General features: G+C 49.1%; 1 protein-coding gene across 1 annotated transcript in view; it reads left to right on the forward strand.

Annotated features, from left to right (window-relative positions):
* LOC306968370 (5-hydroxytryptamine receptor 2A-like) overlaps positions 1-26,995 on the forward strand; it is a gene marked incomplete at its 5' end in the record, with an annotated part of 82,250 nt that overhangs the window by 41,232 nt on the left and 14,023 nt on the right. The window contains 3 exons of the mRNA XM_079563714.1: positions 8,947-9,212; positions 9,263-9,697; positions 9,751-10,120. Coding sequence (XP_079419840.1) covers positions 8,947-9,212; positions 9,263-9,697; positions 9,751-10,120 — 1,071 coding nt within the window. The remainder of the gene's footprint in view (positions 1-8,946; positions 9,213-9,262; positions 9,698-9,750; positions 10,121-26,995) is intronic.

Raw genomic sequence — 26,995 nt, forward strand, 5'->3', positions numbered from 1 at the left:
CCGTGGGGTTCAGAGCCATGTGACCCACCCCCCCGTGGGGTCCAGAGCCATGTGACCCGCCCCCCCGTGAGGTCCAGAGCCATGTGACCCGCCCCCCCCCGTGGGGTTCAGAGCCATGTGACCCACCCCCCCGTGGGGTCCAGAGCCATGTGACCCGCCCCCCCCCCCGTGGGGTCCAGAGCCATGTGACCCGCCCCCCCCCCCCCGTGAGGTCCAGAGCCATGTGACCCGCCCCCCCCCCCCGTGGGGTCCAGAGCCATGTGACCCGCCCCCCCCCCGTGAGGTCCAGAGCCATGTGACCCGCCCCCCCCCCCCGTGAGGTCCAGAGCCATGTGACCCGCCCCCCCGTGAGGTCCAGAGCCATGTGACCCGCCCCCCCCGTGAGGTCCAGAGCCATGTGACCCGCCCCCCCCCCCGTGGGGTCAGACCCGCCCCCCCGTGGGGTCCAGAGCCATGTGACCCGCCCCCCCGTGGGGTCCAGAGCCATGTGACCCGCCCCCCCGTGAGGTCCAGAGCCATGTGACCCGCCCCCCCGTGAGGTCCAGAGCCATGTGACCCGCCCCCCCCCCGTGGGGTCAGACCCGCCCCCCCGTGGGGTCCAGAGCCATGTGACCCGCCCCCCCCGTGGGGTCCAGAGCCATGTGACCCGCCCCCCCCCCGTGAGGTCCAGAGCCATGTGACCCGCCGCCGCCGTGAGGTCCAGAGCCATGTGACCCGCCCCCCCCCCCGTGAGGTCCAGAGCCATGTGACCCGCCCCCCCGTGGGGTCCAGAGCCATGTGACCCGCCCCCCCGTGGGGTCCAGAGCCATGTGACCCGCCCCCCCCGTGGGGTCCAGAGCCATGTGACCCGCCCCCCCCGTGAGGTCCAGAGCCATGTGACCCGCCCCCCCCCGTGAGGTCCAGAGCCATGTGACCCGCCCCCCCCGTGAGGTCCAGAGCCATGTGACCCGCCCCCCCCCGTGAGGTCCAGAGCCATGTGACCCGCCCCCCCCCGTGAGGTCCAGAGCCATGTGACCCGCCCCCCCCCCGTGGGGTCAGACCCGCCCCCCCGTGGGGTCCAGAGCCATGTGACCCGCCCCCCCCGTGGGGTCCAGAGCCATGTGACCCGCCCCCCCCGTGAGGTCCAGAGCCATGTGACCCGCCCCCCCCGTGAGGTCCAGAGCCATGTGACCCGCCCCCCCCCCCGTGGGGTCAGACCCGCCCCCCCGTGGGGTCCAGAGCCATGTGACCCGCCCCCCCCGTGGGGTCCAGAGCCATGTGACCCGCCCCCCCCCGTGAGGTCCAGAGCCATGTGACCCGCCCCCCCCCCCGTGAGGTCCAGAGCCATGTGACCCGCCCCCCCCGTGAGGTCCAGAGCCATGTGACCCGCCCCCCCCCGTGAGGTCCAGAGCCATGTGACCCGCCCCCCCCGTGAGGTCCAGAGCCATGTGACCCGCCCCCCCCCGTGAGGTCCAGAGCCATGTGACCCGCCCCCCCCCGTGAGGTCCAGAGCCATGTGACCCGCCCCCCCCCGTGAGGTCCAGAGCCATGTGACCCGCCCCCCCGTGGGGTCCAGAGCCATGTGACCCGCTCCCCCATGAGGTCCAGAGCCATGTGACCCGCTCCCCCGTGAGGTCCAGAGCCATGTGACCCGCTCCCCCATGAGGTCCAGAGCCATGTGACCCGCCCCCCCCCGTGAGGTCCAGAGCCATGTGACCCGCCCCCCCCGTGAGGTCCAGAGCCATGTGACCCGCCCCCCCCCCGTGAGGTCCAGAGCCATGTGACCCGCCCCCCCCCCGTGAGGTCCAGAGCCATGTGACCCGCCCCCCCCCCGTGAGGTCCAGAGCCATGTGACCCGCCCCCCCGTGGGGTCCAGAGCCATGTGACCCGCTCCCCCATGAGGTCCAGAGCCATGTGACCCGCTCCCCCGTGAGGTCCAGAGCCATGTGACCCGCTCCCCCATGAGGTCCAGAGCCATGTGACCCGCCCCCCCCGTGAGGTCCAGAGCCATGTGACCCGCCCCCCCCCCCCGTGGGGTCCAGAGCCATGTGACCCGCCCCCCCCGTGAGGTCCAGAGCCATGTGACCCGCCCCCCCATGAGGTCCAGAGCCATGTGACCCGCCCCCCCCGTGAGGTCCAGAGCCATGTGACCCGCCCCCCCCCCCGTGAGGTCCAGAGCCATGTGACCCGCCCCCCCCGTGGGGTCCAGAGCCATGTGACCCGCCCCCCCCGTGAGGTCCAGAGCCATGTGACCCGCCCCCCCCCCCCCGTGAGGTCCAGAGCCATGTGACCCGCCCCCCCCCCGTGAGGTCCAGAGCCATGTGACCCGCCCCCCCCGTGGGGTCCAGAGCCATGTGACCCGCCCCCCCCGTGAGGTCCAGAGCCATGTGACCCGCCCCCCCCCCCCATGAGGTCCAGAGCCATGTGACCCGCTCCCCCATGAGGTCCAGAGCCATGTGACCCGCCCCCCCGTGAGGTCCAGAGCCATGTGACCCGCCCCCCCCCCCGTGAGGTCCAGAGCCATGTGACCCGCCCCCCCCGTGGGGTCCAGAGCCATGTGACCCGCCCCCCCCGTGAGGTCCAGAGCCATGTGACCCGCCCCCCCCCCCCGTGAGGTCCAGAGCCATGTGACCCGCCCCCCCCCGTGAGGTCCAGAGCCATGTGACCCGCCCCCCCGTGAGGTCCAGAGCCATGTGACCCACCCCCCCCCGTGAGGTCCAGAGCCATGTGACCCCCCCCCGTGAGGTCCAGAGCCATGTGACCCGCCCCCCCATGAGGTCCAGAGCCATGTGACCCGCCCCCCCCCGTGAGGTCCAGAGCCATGTGACCCACCCCCCCCCGTGAGGTCCAGAGCCATGTGACCCCCCCCCGTGAGGTCCAGAGCCATGTGACCCGCCCCCCCGTGGGGTCCAGAGCCATGTGACCCGCCCCCCCGTGAGGTCCAGAGCCATGTGACCCACCCCCCCCCCGTGAGGTCCAGAGCCATGTGACCCGCCCCCCCCCGTGAGGTCCAGAGCCATGTGACCCACCCCCCCGTGAGGTCCAGAGCCATGTGACCCCCCCCCCCCCCCGTGGGGTCCAGAGCCATGTGACCCGCCCCCCCGTGAGGTCCAGAGCCATGTGACCCGCCCCCCGTGAGGTCCAGAGCCATGTGACCCACCCCCCCCCCGTGAGGTCCAGAGCCATGTGACCCACCCCCCCGTGAGGTCCAGAGCCATGTGACCCGCCCCCCCCCCGTGGGGTCCAGAGCCATGTGACCCCCCCCCCCCCCGTGAGGTCCAGAGCCATGTGACCCACCCCCCCCCCGTGGGGTCCAGAGCCATGTGACCGTGCCGCCGCCGTGAGGTCCAGAGCCATGTGACCCACCCCCCCCCGTGAGGTCCAGAGCCATGTGACCCCCCCCCCGTGAGGTCCAGAGCCATGTGACCCGCCCCCCCCGTGGGGTCCAGAGCCATGTGACCCGCCCCCCCCGTGGGGTCCAGAGCCATGTGACCCACCCCCCCCCCGTGGGGTCCAGAGCCATGTGACCCGCCCCCCCCCCGTGAGGTCCAGAGCCATGTGACCCCCCCCCCGTGGGGTCCAGAGCCATGTGACCGTGCCGCCGCCGTTGTTCGCGCGGTCGCCGTTGGAAACCGCCTCCGTCGCCCTGGAGACCAGTGAGTCATCGGCAGCGATCCATGGCGGAAACGCGCTCGCCCATTCACAAAAATATCAGGAGAAAATCAATCTGCAGGTGCCCCCCCCCCGCGCCCCCCCCCGTGCAGACGAGGCGGAAACGAGCTCTGGGAATAGTTCCAGGGACAGAGGCTGGTGACGTCTGTGCGGTGAACGCTGCGAGTCAAACCTACAGGAAATGTACTCAGTCCGTTTAAAGCCACATCTGTGGGGGGGCATCGACCTGTGAAACTGTGTCTCTGTCGTTTATTCTCTGAGTGGCCCCCACCTCGAAGCACTGCTGTTTACAGATCATTAATGAGTTGAACTCCTTCCAAATGAATTGATTTTATGGCAAAATGAAATGAAAATGAACTTTCCTCTAAAAATGACAGCAGGCTTTTCCTCTTCAGCTCGTGTTTGAATCTTAAAGAGATGTTTCAGGATGTTTGACACAGGGCCTCATGTCCTCGTTATCCAGAGTGTTGCTGATTTATGGAGATATTTGTTTTGTAATTCATGCAGTTCTTATGTTTGAAGAGTTTCGTGGCGCTAGGCTAGTGCAAGGCTAGCACATGTCTATGGTATCAGCTAGCCTGCATTAAAAACAGTGTGACCCGCTCCACAGAGCACCTGAGGCAAATCACTGATAACACCAGACTAACCATATACATGTCTGTGTCCATAGAGTCATGTCTGGAATATAACTGACCTGCATCACATGAATGATCACATTCTGAGGGACTATTTTCTAGCAGATCACTCCGCCGCCGCGTAGCTTATACAACCACGAAGCTGATGCTCAAATATAAGGTATTTTAAATACAAAATGGTTGAAATGATTCATGTGTCCGGAGTTCATAAACCAAATGGCATCTAACCTCTTAACTTCCACCTTAACCGAGTGCATTTTCTCCAGCTCAGCTTAACCCAAATCTAAAAGTTTACACAGGCCAGAGAAACGCCTCATCTCAGTGGATCTTTGTCCTCACACTGCCGCCACATTTTCAACACTTTTTCATAACAATTTTTAAATTTACAATTCGATTCCCCCCCATTTAAAACAAAATAACTGCGAACTGTAAATATATTTGGAATATATATATTTGGTGTATTTAAAAAAAAGGCAAACCCTTTCTCTAAGTGAAAAGTCAGTGCAACAAATCCATCCAAATTATTTATACTGTGGAAAAAAAATCTTAAAAAAATGAAATGTATTAAAATAAAAAAGTAAATAATACATATAAAAAAAAACATTATTATTATTATTATTTTTAAGTATGAATCGATTTGACCAGCCGTGCTCTGCTGTTGCTCTGTGGTGGATCCTGGAGCTCTGTTGTTGCTCTGTGGTGGATCCTGGAGCTCTGTTGTTGCTCTGTGGTGGATCCTGGAGCTCTGCTGTTGCTCTGTGGTGGATCCTGGAGCTCTGCTGTTGCTCTGTGGTGGATCCTGGAGCTCTGTTGTTGCTCTGTGGTGGATCCTGGAGCTCTGCTGTTGCTCTGTGGTGGATCCTGGAGCTCTGTTGTTGCTCTGTGGTGGATCCTGGAGCTCTGCTGTTGCTCTGTGGTGGATCCTGGAGCTCTGTTGTTGCTCTGTGGTGGATCCTGGAGCTCTGTTGTTGCTCTGTGGTGGATCCTGGAGCTCTGCTGTTGCTCTGTGGTGGATCCTGGAGCTCTGTTGTTGCTCTGTGGTGGATCCTGGAGCTCTGTTGTTGCTCTGTGGTGGATCCTGGAGCTCTGTTGTTGCTCTGTGGTGGATCCTGGAGCTCTGTTGTTGCTCTGTGGTGGATCCTGGAGCTCTGTTGTTGCTCTGTGGTGGATCCTGGAGCTCTGTTGTTGCTCTGTGGTGGATCCTGGAGCTCTGTTGTTGCTCTGTGGTGGATCCTGGAGCTCTGTTGTTGCTCTGTGGTGGATCCTGGAGCTCTGTTGTTGCACTGTGGTGGATTCTGGAGCTCAGTTGTTGGTCTGTGGTGGATCCTGGAGCTCTGTTGTTGCTCTGTGGTGGATCCTGGAGCTCTGCTGTTGCTCTGTGGTGGATCCTGGAGCTCTGTTGTTGCTCTGTGGTGGATCCTGGAGCTCTGCTGTTGCTCTGTGGTGGATCCTGGAGCTCTGCTGTTGCTCTGTGGTGGATCCTGGAGCTCTGTTGTTGCTCTGTGGTGGATCCTGGAGCTCTGTTGTTGCTCTGTGGTGGATCCTGGAGCTCTGTGGTTGCTCTGTGGTGGATCCTGGAGCTCTGTTGTTGCTCTGTGGTGGATCCTGGAGCTCTGTTGTTGCTCTGTGGTGGATCCTGGAGCTCTGCTGTTGCTCTGTGGTGGATCCTGGAGCTCTGTTGTTGCTCTGTGGTGGATCCTGGAGCTCTGCTGTTGCTCTGTGGTGGATCCTGGAGCTCTGCTGTTGCACTGTGGTGGATCCTGGAGCTCTGCTGTTGCTCTGTGGTGGATCCTGGAGCTCTGTTGTTGCTCTGTGGTGGATCCTGGAGCTCTGCTGTTGCTCTGTGGTGGATCCTGGAGCTCTGTTGTTGCTCTGTGGTGGATCCTGGAGCTCTGTTGTTGCTCTGTGGTGGATCCTGGAGCTCTGTTGTTGCTCTGTGGTGGATCCTGGAGCTCTGTTGTTGCCTTGTGGTGGATCCTGGAGCTCTGCTGTTGCTCTGTGGTGGATCCTGGAGCTCTGCTGTTGCTCTGTGGTGGATCCTGGAGCTCTGCTGTTGCTCTGTGGTGGATCCTGGAGCTCTGTTGTTGCTCTGTGGTGGATCCTGGAGCTCTGCTGTTGCTCTGTGGTGGATCCTGGAGCTCTGCTGTTGCTCTGTGGTGGATCCTGGAGCTCTGCTGTTGCTCTGTGGTGGATCCTGGAGCTCTGCTGTTGCTCTGTGGTGGATCCTGGAGCTCTGTTGTTGCTCTGTGGTGGATCCTGGAGCTCTGCTGTTGCTCTGTGGTGGATCCTGGAGCTCTGTTGTTGCTCTGTGGTGGATCCTGGAGCTCTGTTGTTGCCTTGTGGTGGATCCTGGAGCTCTGCTGTTGCTCTGTGGTGGATCCTGGAGCTCTGTTGTTGCCTTGTGGTGGATCCTGGAGCTCTGTTGTTGCTCTGTGGTGGATCCTGGAGCTCTGCTGTTGCTCTGTGGTGGATCCTGGAGCTCTGTTGTTGCTCTGTGGTGGATCCTGGAGCTCTGCTGTTGCTCTGTGGTGGATCCTGGAGCTCTGCTGTGGGGGCTTCGTGCCCCTGCAGGGTCTCCCAGGGCAGGTGGTGACGGGTCAGAAGCTCCTTATGAGAGACCAACAGGCCTGAGACCTTCTGTGGACCCCCCACCTGCAGGAGGCGCCACAGGGGCTGGTGCAATGTCCTCATGACCCGGCAACAGACAAGAGAAAGAAGATGGATGGGTTTTCTACTCGTTTTACCAAGAAGCTTTTGGATTTAGGTAAAGCCAAACTGGAGAAAATGTGCTTGGTTCAGGTGTTTATTTGGTGAGGCAGATAGACAGACAGACAGACAGACAGACAGACAGACAGACAGACAGATAGATAGATAGATAGATACATAGATACATAGATAGATAGATAGATAGATAGATAGATAGATAGATAGATAGATAGATAGATAGATAGATAGATAGATAGATAGATAGATAGATAGATAGGGCCGGTTTCCTCCTCTGTGTTTCTGGGCTGACTGAAGATCAGGCTCCGCTCAGAGACTCCTCTGAATGTGGAGCAGGGGGAGGCGAGCGGTGTCTGTGTCCATGGAGACCCCCCAGTCACGAGCGAATAAACCCGGATTAAACTGTCCATCAATCTGAAGAGAGCGAGGAGAGACTGTTCACAGCAGAGTCTTCAGCTTTTATCCACGCTCCGTCAGACCCGTCTCCCGCTGAACCCGGCACCTGGACGAGCAGATGATCGATCTGTGGTTATCGTCCGTGATTAGGCCGGTGTGTCACAGTGTTTACCTGTCAGCATCAGCTTCCATTGTTTTCACTGTATCTGAGGGACAAAGGACAAAGATCTTTGTAATGTGTCACAGTGTTTACCTGTCAGCCTTCAGCTCCATCGTTTTCACTGTGTCTGAGGGACAAAGGACAAAGATCTTTGTAATGTGTCACAGTGTTTACCTGTCAGCCATCAGCTTCCATTGTTTTCACTGTATCTGAGGGACAAAGGACAAAGATCTTTGTAATGTGTCACAGTGTTTACCTGTCAGCCATCAGCTTCCATTGTTTTCACTGTATCTGAGGGACAAAGGAAACGATCTTTGTAACGTGTCACAGTGTTTACCTGTCAGCATCAGCTCCATCGTTTTCACTGTGTCTGAGGGACAAAGGAAACGATCTTTGTGACGTGAGGCCTCGGGGTTTCTTTTATTTCATTCAGACGTTAAAGTGACGTGTCAGCTCAGTTTGAATGAAAAGGAGCAGGAATAGAAGATCAGTCGGGTTCGGAGCTCAGTTACCCAGGCCTGTCCGAGTGGGACAAGGCCTCGTGGACCCAGGACACGCTGGAGGGACTATGTCTCTGTGGTGTGGCCTCGGGGTCAGAGCAGCTGGAGGAGGTGTGGCCTCGGGTCAGAACAGCTGGAGGAGGTGTGGCCTCGGGGTCAGAACAGCTGGAGGAGGTGTGGCCTCGGGGTCAGAACAGCTGGAGGAGGTGTGTGTGGATCAGACAGCTGCCCCCGCGACCCGGCCCCGGAAAAGCGGAAGAAAATGGATGGATGGTGTCTTTAATATGTTTATATGTTTATGTGTTTCTTTAATATGTTTGTGTGTTTCTTTAATATGTTTCTTGAACACCAGGACAGTTCTTGAATCTTTTGCTTCTTTCTGAAGTTTATCCCATAAACTAACTCGTGTCTCTGTGACGTTTGTTGCTTTGGAAATGAACCTGGTTTATAACAACGTCTGTTCCTTTTAAATCAGAATGACTTTCTCTGTTTGTTCATTCACAATATTTCTTTATTTCCTCAATATAAATTACTACTACTACTACTATTACTTTATGAACTTGTATCATAAAGGTTTAGTGACTTCATCTCCATAAACACTGGGTTTGATGGATGTTACAGAACCATTTACTCTTAGTAAATCAGCTCTGGGTTTTGTGAACTTCCTGAATGACCAGGTTATTCCATCAGTGGATTTCTTCTTCCAGGATGACAATGTCAGGCTTTATGAGGCTCACATTGTGAAAGAGTTGCTCAGATCTGAACCATGTTGAGAGTCTTTGGGATGTGCTGGAGACGGCTCTGCGCAGTGGTCCCACTCTCCCATCATCATGATGCCTGAGTGAATGGTTAACGCCTCTCGTTCCCTGTGTCTCCTCAGATTACAGCTGGCCCTTCCCCCTCGTGCTCTGTCCCATCTGGATCTACCTGGACGTGCTGTTCTCCACCGCCTCCATCATGCACCTGTGCGCCATCTCCCTGGACCGATACATCGCCATCAGGAGCCCCCTGCACCACAGCCGCTTCAACTCCCACACCAAGGCCCGCGTGAAGATCCTGGCCGTGTGGACCATCTCCATCGGTAAGTTCCTCCTCATCAGGAGCCCCCTGCACCACAGCCGCTTCAACTCCCACACCAAGGCCCGCGTGAAGATCCTGGCCGTGTGGACCATCTCCATCGGTAAGTTCCTCATCAGGAGCCCCTGCACCACAGCCGCTTCAACTCCCACACCAAGGCCCGCGTGAAGATCCTGGCCGTGTGGACCATCTCCATCGGTAAGTTCCTCATCAGGAGCCCCCTGCACCACAGCCGCTTCAACTCCCACACCAAGGCCCGCGTGAAGATCCTGGCTGTGTGGACCATCTCCATCGGTAAGTTCCTCATCATCAGGAGCCCCCTGCACCACAGCCGCTTCAACTCCCACACCAAGGCCCGCGTGAAGATCCTGGCCGTGTGGACCATCTCCATCGGTAAGTTCCTCCTCAGGAGCCCCCTGCACCACAGCCGCTTCAACTCCCACACCAAGGCCCGCGTGAAGATCCTGGCTGTGTGGACCATCTCCATCGGTAAGTTCCTCCTCATCAGGAGCCCCCTGCACCACAGCCGCTTCAACTCCCACACCAAGGCCCGCGTGAAGATCCTGGCCGTGTGGACCATCTCCATCGGTAAGTTCCTCCTCATCAGGAGCCCCTGCACCACAGCCGCTTCAACTCCCACACCAAGGCCCGCGTGAAGATCCTGGCCGTGTGGACCATCTCCATCGGTAAGTTCCTCCTCAGGAGCCCCCTGCACCACAGCCGCTTCAACTCCCACACCAAGGCCCGCGTGAAGATCCTGGCTGTGTGGACCATCTCCATCGGTAAGTTCCTCCTCAGGAGCCCCCTGCACCACAGCCGCTTCAACTCCCACACCAAGGCCTGCGTGAAGATCCTGGCTGTGTGGACCATCTCCATCGGTAAGTTCCTCATCATCAGGAGCCCCCTGCACCACAGCCGCTTCAACTCCCACACCAAGGCCCGCGTGAAGATCCTGGCTGTGTGGACCATCTCCATCGGTAAGTTCCTCATCACGTGTGTAACGTGTTCAGGAGATCCTGGCTGTGTGGACCATCTCCATCGGTAAGTTCCTCATCACGTGTGTAACGTGTTCATCCTGGCTGTGTGAACCATCTCCATCAGTTTGTACCTCTGTCATCACGTGTGGACCATCTCCATCGGTATGTTCCTCGTCACGCATGTAATGTGTTCATGAGATCCTGGCCGTGTGGACCATCTCCATGGGTTTGTACCTCTGTCATCACGTGTGGACCATCTCCATCGGTTTGTATCTCTGTCATCACGCGTGTAGCGTGTTCATGAGCTCAGGGCCGTGTGGACCATCTCCATGGGTCTGTACCTCATCACGTGTGTGGCGTGTTCATCATCACGTGTGGACCATCTCCATCTGTTTGTACCTCTGTCATCACGTGTGGACCATCTCCATCGGTATGTTCCTCGTCACGCATGTAATGTGTTCATGAGCTCAGGGCCGTGTGGACCATCTCCATCGGTCTGTATCTCTGTCATCATCACGTGTGGACCATCTCCATGGCTCTGTATCTTTGTCTAGTTAGTTCAGTTTATTCCAGGCAGTATCTTCACACAGACACGATTAACTACAGAACATGAAAACACAGAAACAACGACTGAAAAGGGTTTTGGCTGAAGTGAAACACTTTTCTAAAGACAAACCCTTCATAGTAACTCAGAGTCTACAGCAGTTTGATCATCTGCAACACGAGGACAAAATGATTATGTTTCTGTATCAATTAGTTAAGAAATTAATTCACACAAGTCACACATCAATCAATAATGTAAAGACAGAATATAGTGAACACAGGAGAGTTTATATGTGAGTTAGCGCTAGTGCCTTATACCTGCTAATTACATCAGATTTGAACATTTTTTTGAAAGTGTTTAAGGATGTTGAGTTTTTGAAGGTGTCATTCAGAATATTCCAGACGTTTCCTCCTGTGACTGAGACACATCTGGCTTTGGTGTTTGTTCCTCTGAGATTATAGCCGGTCTCTCTGGGTTTAAACCTTTCTTTAAACATTCAGGAAGCTCATGGTTATGCACCTCATACAGAACAACAGCTGTGCCAAGATCAACTAAGTCGTGTAGTTTTAGTATTTTTAATTTAATGAACAAAGGACATAATAATCTGCATATCTGACTCTTCTGACCGCTGCTTTTGTAGGATAAAAATGGGTTGGATTGTACTTTTATAATTATTCCCCCAGAGAACCACACCATCAGTTAGGCCTGGGAGAATGAGAGCGTTGATTTTACACAATATGACAATTATGTTTGATACTTTTGATTTCACATACTTTACCTGCACTTTCATCAACATGTGCTCCCAAGTGGTTGGTGTTATCTCATCATGTGTGTGGCGTGTTCATCGTCACGTGTGTGGCGTGTTCATGAGCGCATGGCTGTAATGTAATGAGGGAGATAAAGACCTGGAGTCAGCGGGACGATTAACTGATAACTATCACTAACGGCTGCTAATGCTGCTCCTGTGGTGATGCGGCTGCTACAAACAAGACCAGTCCAGCATCAGAAATATGAAGCATCGAAAGCAGGTGCTGAAAAATATATATATTTTAGATCCATTTAAGGAAGTGACGCTTCATTTTTTTTTCCAATTTTTTTTTTGCCCCATTTCTCCCTATTTTCTTTTACTTTTTTCTTTTTTTTCCCCCCAATTTCTTCTCATTTTCCAAACTTTTGCCCTCACTTGTGACCCATCACGAGAAAGGGGGACACACTGGGCTTTGGGGCGCTGTGGGCGGGACAGAGCTGTGAATGGAATCTGATCATATTTGGAGTTGAATTTAGGAGCTGGAAATATGTCAAAGGCTGTTCTCCCCTCGGGCTGGACGATACGGACCAAAACTCGTATCCCGATATATTTAGGTTGAATGTCGATATACGATACATATCGCAATGTTATTTCCGCAAAGTGATGAATGTGAAATGAAAGTCAAAGCCAAATACGAGTATTTGAGTAGTTTTATTGAAAACTCACTATAAAATGTAAACAGTATAACAATACAGCTGTATAACAAAGCTCCGTAAGGTGCTTATTATTATCTATATTCTATATTAAAGGGGGGGTATTCTGCAAAATGGACTTCTTCAAGCTTTCCATCATGTTATTCTGTCACTCCCTCATTAAAAACATGGCTGAAGTGTTGCCTTGGCACATTCACGTATTTCTGAGTCATCTGTAAAAACTCTGATGGCGGCCATTTTAGGGATAGGTTTGCCTGAGTCCTCCTAGGAACGCCCCCACCTCCTGGAGACGCCTCCGAGCTTTGGTCACCAGCCGAGTAACCAACCACTGCTCCTCAGCAGAACCCCCTCCCCACTGATGCCACAGACAGCGTGTGGAGGGGGCGTGTCTAAAGGCTCAGAGGTTCTTAAAGAGACAGAGGCCTATTTCAAGACATTCACTACAGCCATTTTGAGAGAGACATTTTATACAAGGCAGTTATTCTAATTTACTGCATTTACAGACCAGCAGAAGGTTTGTCATCATTGTAGTGAGATATAGACTGGTGCTGTGGGACTGACAAAAGCAGAATACCCGCTTGTTTATTGTTATTGTTATTATTGTAGAGGCAGATGTGGTGAACAGGTCTGAGCTCAGTCTACACATGAGGACATGGAGGAACATGTAAATACTTAATAAAGTCAGACGGGGGGGCTACACGCTGCACGACCATGTGGGGGCTCAGGGTTGGAAAATCCAGGGTTGGAACCAGGCCTTTAGCTTTTCCATTTGATCTGTTCCATCTCAGAGGCAGAAGCAGAATCAACAATGCTTTATATTTATATGATCAGCAACATCATATAGTTACATCATAAACATCTGGACACATCATCTGCTAAAAGGAACTGGTGAGAAATAAGTCACCGTAAAAGACGGTGCAGATTCAGATTGTCGCTCGTCTTTATTGGAAACATCTCCGGAGATGAGGCGAGCGCACACGTCCTGTTCGAGGATAATCATGTTCCTGATGGTTTCTCTGATCGGCTCCGTGTCTCTGCGCTCGTCACACCAGGCCAGATGTGCAGCAGCTGCTCCTCTGCCACAAACACCACAGGTTTAAACTGTTTAAACGTGAATACTGAACATTAAAACACCAATGCAAGAATCCCAGGCGTCTCAGAGCAGTTTGTAGAGGCTGAACTACAGGGTTAGTGTTACTCATCAGCTGCTTCTGTGTGAGTGAAGCTGCAGCTCAGAAACACAATAACAGGAAGTGAACCAGAGGTTCCGCTAGACTTTTTTTTTGTCGGCCACTTTGGCCGACTGGGTCGTAAAATGTCGGCCATTCGCAAGAATTACCGGCCATTAAAAAATATCTACATTATGAATGTGGCTTATTATCCATAACAATCTACATTTAGACAGAGCTACACGAGTGCTTTAGTTGATTCCAAAACACGGCTATTTCTAATTAAAGACTGACGTGAGAAAAATGTATCAACAGCTAAAATCCAAACATGAAGTTGTGCTCGTGGAGACGGTGGAGCAGCAGGTGTCACGCTGATATACACCACTCATATGCACTTAACTCAGACAGAAAGTAGCCGATATCTACGACCCTCACGCCGTCCTTATCCAGGTCTGACCAGCTGCTCAGCGAGGGCTGGGCTGCAGATGCCCTTCCACGCTTTTACGTGGCTTCAGGTGTAAAATAGTGATTAAGTCCCTCAGCACTGAAATATTGTGGAGAGACAAACCAACTGCATTAAAGTCACAACAGTCAGTCTCGAGCGATTCAAAACGGACCCAGCTCTGCTGCGCTTTAGAGCGGCTTTTTCTGCGCCGTTTTCTTGGAAAATGTGACGAAGCACGAAAAAAGAGCGTTACGTTTCCAGACAGCGATGATGGCGCTTCCACTGCGCTTTGTAAAACTAGCTAAAGGCGTAAATCTAAACTTTTTTGATAGAAATATTGAACCTTTTTTAATATTTAGGCCTGTCTCGAAAACACTTTGTTATGTTAGTCACTGACTTAGGTGACATGTTTAATATATTTTTCTATATTCCATCTATATGTCCATCGGCCAATTTGGCCGCCATTTGCTTTTCAAACCGGCCGCCATTTGCTTTTCAAACCGGCCAAAAGCAGACTACAGCCGGCTACCGGAAACCCTGAAGTGAAATAACGTTAGACTGAAACACACAGACTCAGCTCGGAGCAATAATGACTTAAAGCTTTGTTTTTTTCCTGCGTCAGAGTCTGAATAATGAAGCTGGATTTTAGTTCTTTGGATTGTGTTGCGGGGCCGTGTTCTTCCCTACCACTAAAAACATGTACAATAGGCTAGCGTGTGTCGAGAGGGCGGGACCACAGATGGAGCTACAATGGTGGTGAGTTTACATGAATGGGCGAGGAGAGCCCTTCTCTTTGGTCCTCATGGCGGAGCTCACACTGCTGTAATACCACCCCCTGGTGGTAAACACACTTGGTGAACAGTAGGGCTGCAACTAAAGATTATTTTGTTATTGATTAATCTATGGATTATTTTTACGATTAATCGATTAATCACTTGGCTGTGAATGGTGTGAATTCAATTTTTTGATCACATTATAGCCTAAGTGGCGCTGTAAGGATGTGTTGATGGAGGAAACTAAAGGGAAATATTTGTTTAAGGCTCTATTAATGAAATTTACAAAACACTATAGACCCTAAATATAAAATCAAAGTAGGTTTTCATCAAAAATACTACATTTTTCATGTCATTTTTGCTCCATTTTAGTCTGTGAGAACCAGAAAACGATTAATCGATCACTAAAGTAGTTGTCGACTCTTTCAATAATCGATTAGTCGTTTCAGCCCTAGTGAACAGAGTTCTCACGAGCACTTTGTCCTCCCTAACACGGCTGAAAAGCTCCAAAGAGTTTTTCTCTTTCTGAAAATTGCTTTGACCCATGTGACCACACTTTTTATTTTTTTATTGACCTTTATTTAACCAGGACAGTCCCACTGATTAAGAATCTCTTTTTCAGGGGAGTCCTGGCCCCAGAGGTGAATCTATTGTACATGTTTTAGTGGTACGCAGTGCCATGCAGACACGGGGAGAACCTGCAAAGTCCACACAGAAAGGCCCCGTCCAGGTGGGAATCGAACCCGGACCTTCTCGCTGTGAGGCGTGAGCACTAACCGCTGCGCCACCGCGCCGCCACACAGAGTCGGGTGTTTTGTACATCAGCACTAAAGAATCCCGCCTTTTTGGCCTTTTCAGGAACTTCGCAGGAGGAGATCGAGCAGCCGCCTTAAAGGGATGTTTCAGGATGTTTGACACAGGGCCTCATTTCCTCGTTATCCAGAGTGTTTCTGATTTATGGAGATATTTTTTTTGTAATTCATGCAGTTCTTATATTTGAAGAGTTTCGTGGTGCTAGGCTAGTGCATGTCTATGGTATCAGCTAGCCTGCATTAAAAACAGTGTGAGCCGCTCCACAGAGCACCTGAGGCAAATCACTGATAACACCAGACTAACCATATACATGTCTGTGTCCATAGAGTCATTTTAAGTATTTTGTATTTAAAATAACTTATGTTTGATCAGCTTCGTGGTTGTATAAGCTACACAGCGGCGGAGTGATCTGCTAGAAAATAGTCCCTCAGAATGTGATCGTTCATGTGATGCAGGTCAGTTATATTCCAAACATGACTCTATGGACACAGACATGTATATGGTTAGTCTGGTGTTATCAGTGATTTGCCTCTCTCTTTGTGTTTTCTGTCAGCGTAGTAGGAGTAGTAGTAGTAGTAGTAGTGTTAGTAGTAGTAGTAGTAGTAGTAGTAGTAGTAGTAGTAGTGTTAGTAGTAGTATTTACTCTCACGGAGGAGAACGTCCTCAGCTCCAGCTCCCCGGTCCAGTCGACAGTCGTGAGGGAACTAAAGGCCTCGATCTGGAGCTCGTTCTCCTTCACGACTGTGTTTTCCGGAGCTTCTCTCGTAAACGCTGTGTTTGCAGTTCAGCGCTAACGCTAACGCTAACGCTAACCGGAGCCGACAGGAGGAGCACTTTACCCAGGCTGCCCCGGGGCGGAGACGCACACCTCAGCCACAACTACATTACCCACAAACCCGCGCTGCGCCCGTGCTCCTGAGAGGGAGGGAGGGAGGGAGGGAGGAGGAAGTTAGTTCGACATTACCCAAATCTATAGCTTCTTGCCTGGAGCTTGAAGCCTATAGGCCAGTGTAACGGCTCATTTGAAAGCCTTTATCACGTTCTTTTTGTTCACTTTTTTAATTAGTTTTTGTGTTTTTTTTGTGTGGCCCGACAGATATGGATTTGTGGGTCCGATACCGATATGAAGGGGTTGGCACGGCCGATATTGGCCGATATTGAACACATTGAGTTCCAATATTCCAGACCATTTTTCATGATATTTGTGGCACCACAGTGTGTTCTGTGTTATAGTTATGAACCCAGGCTATGGCTCATTTGAAAGCTGAGACTCTCTGCTCTCCATGAGTGAAAACAGTTTCATTCAGAGATTTCATTTCACAGATTTCTTTTCTAGATTCGGAGATAAGGGCAACACTCTCCTTTCTGATTAACTCCTCTCTCCTCTCTCCTCCTCTCTCTTTTATGAAGAGGCAAATTCCTAAATATTTCCTTTTCAAGTCAATTTTCAACGACATCATTGTTGACACGTTTTGAAACACGCGTGTTCTCGATCGTGTGCGTTTAAACATCCTGGTTCTTAGAGGTTCTTAGATTGAAGACTTTAACAGGATGTTTCTCAGTCGTCCTTGGACCGATTTTAACCACGCCCCCTCAGACTAACACCACGCCCCCTCAGACTAACACCACGCCCCCTCAGACTAACACCACGCCCCCCAAATTCACACATAAGGTGTATTAGAGGGTTTAGTTTCATAATAATTTATTCACTCAATGTGTTTTTATTTGTTTTTTTCATTTCTTCATCAGCCTCTTGTTAAAACATTTGTTATTATAGTAAAGGTTTCAATCATAGAAATATATAGAACTATATTATATCTGAGAGGCCGATTTGCACCAACGATATTTTGGTCATATTTTCTAAAATGTCTGGTCTCTGATCCCGTGTGTGAAGCTTCGAAACGCTTCATATTCAGTAGATACTTCAGAGGGAGCTCGGCTGAAAGACAGAAAATCAGTAGATTCCACTTAGAAGTCTCGGTCTCTTATGATTTTGAAATTATTCACAAAAGTCTCCAACCTAAAAGATGTATAATAGGTGCACAAAGTTTAGGCTTTTCTCCCCTGAGGCTGAGGACGTCGTGTGAGGTTCATTTCAAAGCTCGGCCGATATATCGACCGGGCACGACTTTCAGGAAGAAGTCGTTTTTTTCTTCTTCTTCTTCTTCTTCTTCTTCTTCTTCTTCTTCTTCTTCTTCTTCTTCTTCTTCTTCTTCTTCTTCTTCTTCTTCTTCTTCTTCTTCTTCTTCTATTTGTTGTAGTCGTAGTAGTTTTGTGATGGGCATCACATGTACCACAGGAGGCTCTGGACCCTCTGTGTCCTGTAAACAACACTGTGGTGCCTCCTGTTCCACGCTTTATAAACAAAACACGCATTATTATTAAAGAGAATACTTTGAGGAGTAGTAATCGTAGTAGCAGTAGCAGTAGTAGTAGTAGTAGTAGTAGTAGTAGTAGCAGTAGTAGTAGTAGTAGTAGTAGCAGTAGTAGCAGTAGTAGTAGTAGTAGTAGTAGTAGCAGTAGTAGCAGTAGTAGTAGTAGTAGTAGTAGTAGTAGTAGTAGTAGTAGCGTGTGTGTGTGAGAAGGTGGAGACCTGACATTTCCCGGCGCTGGTGTTACTGTAACGACCGGCTCTTTCTGACCTCTATTCTCTCTGTGATTAGCTTTTCCTTTTCCGCAGACTCTTGTTTCTGGAGGAAAATGTCGGCGTAAATAAAAGCGATTCATCACAGTGACGGTCGGGTCAGGGGGGGGGTCGGGTCACAGTGACAGTCGGGTCAGGGGGGGGTCGGGTCAGGGGGGGGTTGGGTCACGGTGACAGTCGGGTCAGGGGGGGGTCGGGTCAGGGGGGGGTTGGGTCACGGTGACAGTCGGGTTGGGGGGGGGTCGGGTCACGGTGACAGTCGGGTCGCGGTGACGGTCGGGTCAGGGGGGGGTCGGGTCACGGTGACGGTCGGGTCAGGGGGGGGGGTCGGGTCGCGGTGACGGTCGTGTCGCGGCCGCGCGTCTTTGAACAGAAACTGAAATAATCCCAGACTCCTCTTCGACTCTGACATCGCTGCTGTCAGGAAGAACCACCGGCTCTTTCTTAAAACTATTCAAGCTTTTTAATCTGTTTTTAGACTGAAGCCTTGGTGTTTGTTTGACATCTTTTAAACACAAAAATACTTTGTTCTTGTTCTAGAGCAGGGGTGTCAAACATACACGTAGTACACGAGTAGTTACACGATCCACGTATAATTACACAACATTAAACCTGTCGATTTTCTAAGCAGATAAAAAGGAACTACATTGTGAGGCTCAATAACACCTCAATCAATTTAAATAAAGGGACATTTCCTGGTGTTTTGCTCTGACTGGGACAGCATTTGATTTAGTCATTAAAGGTCGAATACAGAGTGATCCTGACGGCGTCTCACTTTGAACGAGGTTTTCTTCAGATCCGGACTCTCCTTCATTGTGGAGCGATGGGAGCAGGTCTGTGGATCATTGCTCACGTATTTCAGAAGTCAGGAAACATTATGTAGAATCAGCAGTCGTTTGTTCTGGTTCTCTGTGAATGACTTGCAGAATGTTAGTGAAAGTTTGAAAGGCGCGAGCAGGAGGATTGTCCCTAATCGCTCCAAACTCCTGGGTAAATCGACGCCTCAGCCGCATCGATGCCACATTGATTTCTCTACAGCACAAACACTCGCAGCTAAAGTCCTGCTCTGGGCGGCACATTTCGAGTCGTGCATTTATTCAGAGGCTTTTGTAAAATTCCATTAGGAACAGTTCGGACTCACACTTCCCGCAGCTCCACAAAGGCCCATTACCTAAATCCCTCTTCTTTGCCTGATGGGGCTCCGTAAAAACCTTTTCTCCCTAAATGCTCCGTGTTGCCTCTGTGAGAGTCATGCATTATTAAGCCCACGCCGCCTCTGGACACGAACACGACCAGTGGACCAGCCCCGGCCCCGCGGTGCCGGTACCACCTGTGATCAGACGGTCCCGCCGCACAGAGGTGAGGATGTGGAGGAGCTCTGGGGCTGATCTGCTGTGAGGTTTTTAAAATACTGGACCAGGGTCAGGGGAACCTCAGCCTGGAGGTGAAAGAGACGGATCAGCCGAATGTCCTGATGAAACAGGAAACTGAGTGGATTTCTTAGTTTAGTTCATTTATTTGTCTGAGCAGAAGCAAAGCCGAAGCAAAAGCCCCCCCGAATCATATAATAAAAAATGTTCATGTCACAATAGTACACGTGACATATTACAACGTATATAGTACAAGGAACCTAAGAAAACAACACATACACATAAACAACACAAACACATAAAACAACACAAACACAAACCCGATTCTGATCTTTGTCCTAAAGAGAAAAACTTCGTACAATCATACTTTGATTTGCCTTCTTGGCTAAAGAGACCTGTTACACTTCAGAGTGGCTGTTCTAACTCAGACTAAAATTACAAGGCATTGTTAATATTTTGAACATTTCATAATAAAATGTTCAAAAAATTTACATTAACAGAAGCAAAGCACAACCATGAGGCACAGATACAGCCTCAGTCTGGATTCGTGAGCGATGTCTCGTATAAACAAGTAGCAAAGGCGATGCTAGTTCCTCTCAGATGGATCAAACATAGTTAACACCAAAGTCACTCGTTTAATGTTACAAAGGCACATTAAACCTGTGCCTTTGTAACATTAAACGATATATAATATATTATACATTCTAATATGTATAATATGTATACATGTTATACATATTATACATATTATAATTTTTGTACATGTTATACTCGTGAACTTGCTGCTATTAAAGAGCGAACTGCAAACTCCACATTGCAGGACCGTGATCAAACACCAGAGAGAGCACGTGTGTGATGAAGCAGCTAAAGTGGTGCAGACGGAGCAGCTCGGTCGATTTATAAAGATCTAAACTTCGTAACGTTCACTGTGTCGACTTCTAGTGTCACGTTTTAGGTTCGTTTTGTCAGACACTAAGGTTAGAGATGTTAAAGATCTGTCACCACATGTAAAGGTAAAAGATCTTTAACATCTCTAACCTTAGTGTCTGACAAAACAAACCTAAAACGTGATATTACTGAAGATCTGCTCAAGATGCTAGCATGCTACCGGTTAGCAATTGTACTTCAATCAACTGTCAATGTGAACACTGAGGAAATGCTACAGTTACAGCTCTGACCCACATGTTGTATCCAAGGCCAGATGTTTGGAGTGTGGGTCAGGGCTTTGTCTGGGAGAGGTCAGAGCTGAGCTGTTGAAGCTAAATGCTAACCGGTAGCATGCTAACCGGTAGCATGCTAACACTGACTCCTGCGTTTCTTCACATAAACGTGTGTTTTTACTGTTACTTCTGGAACAATGATTACGAGTCAGAATCAGTCGTCTTTCATTCATATCCTAAGTAGAAATATTGTTACATGTTGTAGTACTGCATAATTCTACTTCAGTATTCAAGATGGCCGCCATAACAACAAAAGTCACATGACTGAAAGGCAGGTATAGGCTCCGTTTCTTCTGGTCGACTTTTGCTTTTGTAATGACTTCCCTTGAAAGAGTTTGGATTAGATTCTCCTCATCCCTCCCTGTATATGGTGAGTCTGGTGTTATCAGTGATTTGCCTCAGGTGCTCTGTGGAGCGATTACTGTGTGAATAAGTAATAATATAATAAGCAGCTTATTATCTATACACGCATGCTATTCATGGCCTATTCATCATTCATGCTTATTAATGCCTGCATAATTAAAGAGTTCACCTGAATATAGTCACCAAAAGGTCTAATTTGGTGTTCACAGATCAATGAATCAGGCTTAAATTAAAAAGACTTCAAACCACTGTTAAACCCAAGCCTGTAAAGTTTGTAAACGAGAGTAAACGGCCCTAAAGTTTAATAACCCGCTTTTGTAATGACTTCCCTTGAAAGAGTTTGGATTAGTTTCTCCTCATCCCTCCACAAGAGGAAACATACAACGTGCCCGTGTTTGTGTTTGTGCTTTGAAATGGAAATAAAAAGCATTAAATTTGACTTAAAGGAACAGGCCACCGTTTTTACACACTGAGATATGTTCTTACCTAACCTTAGTCGAGTTAATATATCCCCGTCTGGTCTTTGTCCGTGCGCTCACACATACGCAGCCTCTCCCACATGTCACATAGCTCCAAAAAAGCTCACGATAGAAGCTACCAAGCTCTTCCACGTGTTCCCTATTTAAATAAAGTTACGTGAAGTGTTTTCATGCCAAGTATATTTACACAGAAATGTAGCATGTGGATTTTATAAGCAGATAAAAAGGGGGACTATATTGTGAGGCGTAATGATACAGGAGCAGTAACTCCTAAAGACTTCCCCGCTCACTTCCGTCAATAGAAGCTGCGTGACTTGTACAGAGCCTTTTACAACAAGCAGAAAATATATAGTGTAGTAATGTTTCACAGATTTCCAACTCACCCCGGACGACGACACAGGACTCAGGAGCTCCACCATGAGGTAGGAATGTGCAGCACTTTCCCCAAATATATTTTCTGCTTGTTGTAAAAGGCTCTGTACAAGTCACGCAGCTTCTACTGACGGAAGTGAGCGGGGGAAGTCTTTAGGAGTTACTGCGCGGACGCTGTGCTCCTGTATCATTACGCCTCACAATATAGTCCCCCTTTGGCTAAAGTGAGGTAAGAGCATATCTCAGTATGTAAAAACGGTGGCCTGTTCCTTTAAAGGCTGAAGCTTCTGCGGGAAATGACAGGAGATGCAGAGACGAGGAGGACGTGGCCTTCTTGATTAGAGTTGAAGAGGAAAACACTCATATCTTACCTAAGCAGCTTTGTGAAGAGCTGTTCTAATAAAAACACATCTCTGAAAGCTCCTCACTCTCTCTCTCACTCGCTGACCTGAAGTTCTGAGAGGGGAAGGCTTCGTTGCGTCACCGCGTCACGACTCGACCGCGCTGCAAAAAAAACAAAAACGAGGGACATTTTCTGTCTGTGGCTGTGACTCACTGTCGGAATCCAATGTCCTTTTAGCGACGAGATCCAGCCACAGATACGAGAGAGAGAGGGGAGAGAGGGAGAGAGAGAGAGAGAGAGAGAGAGGGGAGAGAGGGGGAGAGAGAGGGGGAGAGAGAGAGGCCCGCGGCTAAACTCCCCCATCCCAGAGAACGGCCGTGAAATGGGGACGCTCGCGAGGCTTTAGCTGGATCAGATCAGTAACTTGTCGAAGGCTGATAAAAAATCTAACTTATCGTTGTCCAAAAACGCCCTTGTCGCAGTTTTCATCTGTTTATCTCCCGCTCGGGAGCCGTTCGTTCGTCTCCAGCTCTTTCCAAGAAGCTCCCAAAGGCCTTTTCTCAAATCCTAAACTTTGAAGAGGCTCATTTGGAAACAAACAACACAGAAGGACATCATGGACAAACTGCAAACACTGAAGCAAATACAGTTTTGTTGTTTAACCCCTCACAGAGCACCTGAGGCAAATCACTGATAACACCAGACTCACCATATACATGTCTGTGTCCATAGAGTCATTTAAAACACCTTATGTTTGAGCAGCATCAGCTTCGTGGTTGTATAAGCTACGCGGCGGCGGAGTGATCTGCTAGAAAATAGTCCCTCAAAATGTGGAAATCCTTCATGTGATGCAGGTCAGTTATATTCCAAACTCTATGGACACAGACATGTATATGGTGAGTCTGGTGTTATCAGTGATTTGCCTCAGGTGCTCTGTGGAGCTATGACTGTGTGAATAAGTAATAATATAATAAGCAGCTTATTATCTATACATGCATACTATTCATGGCCTATTCATCATTCATGCTTATTAATGCCTGCATAATTAAAGAGTTCACCTGAATATAGTCACCAAAAGGTCTAATTAGGTGTTCACAGATCAATGAATCAGGCTTAAATTAAAAAGACTTCAAACCACTGTTAAATCCAAGCCTGTAAAGTTTGTAAAGCTAAACGAGAGTAAACGGCCCTAAAGTTTAGTAACCCGGGTTTATGCGGCGCGTTTCTGCCACAAAGGAAATGACCATATTTGGATTATATGTTGTAAATTAAAAAGTGTCTTAATTTTTGCAAACTTATTACAATTACAAAATCAGCTCCCGTGTCTTAATCAGGCCCAAATGAGGGTCAGAATGAGGGTCAGATTACCCCAAAGTTTCCTAAATGAAGCTCGTGTTCCGGTGGAGAATCGATTCTGACCCGACGCCTCACGTTGTTCAGTTTCTTAATTGGAGTCGAGGCGCCGCCTGTTTGAGGTTAATGATTCCACAGCACGGAGGTAAACACTTTAATTTCTCTGACACAGACGGTCACTTTGACCAGAGTCAGTTTAATAATAACGAGATGGAAAGATGTTATCAGGCAGTTTAATGTCTTTGTTATAATTGTCGTAAATACTGTGATATTTCAGCAACAGTTTTATATTTTCCTTTTAAGGCGAGACACTGCAGGTGAACAGGGAAAAAATGTATATTTACAGATATCAATTTGAAACTGTTGCTGTCGATCACTGGCATAAATGTGAGAAAAAAATACATGGCAAGTTTTCTGTTATTCTATCTTTTCATATCAGAACAAGGTGTTTTATGCCTAAAAATGCCCCAAATTTCACATCTTTTCGGCGACGAAATCTGAATAATGGACAGAGCTACATTCAAACTTATGGTTTCATTTTATTGATGAATGATTTACCAAGACTTTCTCAGAGGGGATTTAGGATTTCTTCTCTAAACTGTTTTTTAGTGGAAAATTTTGTAAAAAAATAATTTTTGCCTTATTTTGTGACATTCAAAACTCAATAAATGGGGCTTAAGGGATTAAATAATAAAAAATCCTTCTGAAAAAACCTTCCAAATCTTGTTCAGTCCGAGGCTGGAAAATGTGAAGTCTTTAGGTCCGACTGACGTGGACATAGTGTCGCCACAATGACAGAAACATGTGTTTGGAGAAAAAGGCCTTGAAATTGTGTTCTCCCATATAAGCCTATGGGGGAACTTTGAATCAGCGCAATATTTAAACATGTTATTGTGAAGATTAGGCATGTTTTCTGTTTCCGGGTGAAAGTTTATATGTGACAGATTTGGCCCAAAACCTGAAAACTGAAAACATTGAGTTTTGCCTGTAGTGTCTCTCCTTAAAAACTGATGGAGACGTTAAAGCTTGTCTCACACTGACATTTAAAGAGTTTATTGTTTCGGGGTAATGTCCATGTACCCAGCTTTCCTCTGGGTACCCACCACTAAAACATGTACAATAGGGAGGATGTGTCAGTGTCCCTAATGCTCAAAAGTCTGGGATCTGTTGACTCTGTGCATAACTTCAGATCATAACAACGCCGCCCAAGAAGCGACTTCCTGTTTCGATCCAGCTCGCCAAAATAAAAGCACAGCTCGTCTCATTGATCAGTTCTGCAGGTACTTTACAGGAATATAATGAAATACACACGTTTTAAGTGTTTTGTCTGTTAATAGTTTGGCAGAAAGAAAGTTGAACTAATGAATGACACGGTGCTTTTATTTTGGCGTGCTGGATCGAAACAGGAAGTCACTTCTTGGGCGGTTTGAGCTTTGAGCTTTGTTATGATTTGAAGTTATGCACAGAATGCTGATTAGAGAAGCTCTAGAACCGGCCCGGGGGACTCAGACTTTGGAACCGTGTTGTATCTGTAGCTCACCCACCGTGTGTGGAGTGAGGAACTCTCTGAGACACTGTGTTAGTTAGTTAGTTCTTCGGTCATTATGAACATTTAAATCACATGTCACATGTTTTCCAAAGATCTTAGACATTATACAATAAGAAAACACATACATTAAGAATTTAATCTAAATGATGCCTGACCGAGAGGGGTTTAGGCTGAAGCTGAGACTTATTCTGCCTAAACCCCTTTTACAAACTGTGACTCTGTGTCCAAAGAGACACATTATACACTTTCTTTAACACCAACGATGGAAACACTTCAGCACAAAACTTAAACTTCAACGATCAGAAATGATGCTTTGTTTCCTCGATCGACTTCTTTTCTAATGCTCTTCATTCAAGTGTTAATACTTCTCTATCATGTTTAACATTTTCTTAAATGCTTTAATAGTTTTGGAGCCTTAAGTTGAATAGATAAACCGTTCCATAGATCAACGCCTTTAACTGATAAACACCTCTTAGTATTACTGAGCGCCAGAGGTTTGTGTAGCAGATCAGTTCCTCTAAGGTTGTTTATAGATTCTCTAAAGATTCTCTGTGTGAAGTGCTGTAGGTGACTTGTTTCATGCCATTTTATTGAAACCATCTTTAAATGCTTGTTCTCGGCTTCGGGGATCCTGAGTTGGAACTACAGTGTTGGTACAGCGTTCCAGTCGAAACTTCCAGGTCGAAGCTCAGAAATTCTGACCTCCGATGATCAAGTGGAAGCAAAGTCAGACTTCAGCGAACAACCACCACAAAGTGTTGAGAGTTCATGTCTCCTGAACTGATGGTAAATAAAGGTCTGCCCTGCCTGTCTTTGCAGCTCTACATGAGGACGTCACAGGTCACGTCCTGAAACAGCCCTGTAACCAGATGTGACAGGATGTTCTGAGGACTCTTAACGTCCCTTTAATTAAAGTGTAAAAACAGGAACAAAGATAGTTTTTGGTAATTATCACGTTGTCACTGTGAACTGTACTTAATGAGAATCAAAAAGAACTCTCTCCAAATCTGAGCACACGGCTCTGCTTCTGTTTGAGCGACGGGCCCGGATAATGAATGTTTCTGCTTCTCTCCTTAAGAACGGCTGCTGTTCAGAGAAAACAGAGAAAACAGAGAAAACAGAGCTGGAGACAGTGTGGACAGAAGGACGAGGCAGATGGAACAAACTCAAACTGTCAATCTGGAAATAAAGAGGAGAGAGAGAGAAACGGGCAGAAAACAAGATGTTATTCAGCCAAAAGAGAAGATGCAGCTACAGCTTTGATCTGATCCACGGGATTGTACAAATAAACAAAAGAAGAATAGTTAGATGATCATAATCATAATTGAATAAAACTAGGCATTTCCAAAGTGTGACTACAAGGACTGGTTTAGCAAAACATGAAATCTGAACATGAAGAATCAAGTATAAAGAAGAATAAAGAGGCTTCTCACCGGAGAGAGTTGGATCTGCTGACTGGCAGCAACGTCTCCACAGCTCTGATTAATCGCACACATACAGCGCCGGTCTCGCCGTTCTAATAACCCTAACCCTATTTAAAGAGGAACAAAGTAATCACTTCACTGGGAAGAATAAAAATGAAAAAGGGCAGGGAAATCCCAAAAAGAGGAAAAAATCCGAGGCACTTCGATGCCTTGAAAGTGCTTAACTTGTGGGACGTGCCGAAACCTAGAAACTAGAGACTCGAGTCACCGCTGGTCAGGGAGACGTCTCAGAGATGTCTCAGAGACGTCTCCTGGCTCTAAGGCCAGTCTCCAGGTCGTCTCTCCAGGTTTCAGTGCAGTGTCCGCGTGGTCTCAGAGAAGTCTCCTGGTCTGAAGCAGCTGTGGCGCAGCTGTGGCGCAGCTGTGGCGCAGCTGTGGCGCAGCTGTGGCGCAGCTGTGGCGCAGCTGTGGCGCAGCTGTGGCGCAGCTGTGGCGCAGCTGTGGCGCAGCTGTGGCGATGCTAACACTCTCTGTTGTCCTCGACCTGAGACGT

This window comes from Gobius niger, assembly GCF_951799975.1.
Source record: "Gobius niger genome assembly, chromosome: 9".
In the NCBI taxonomy this organism is placed as follows: Eukaryota; Metazoa; Chordata; class Actinopteri; order Gobiiformes; family Gobiidae; genus Gobius; species Gobius niger.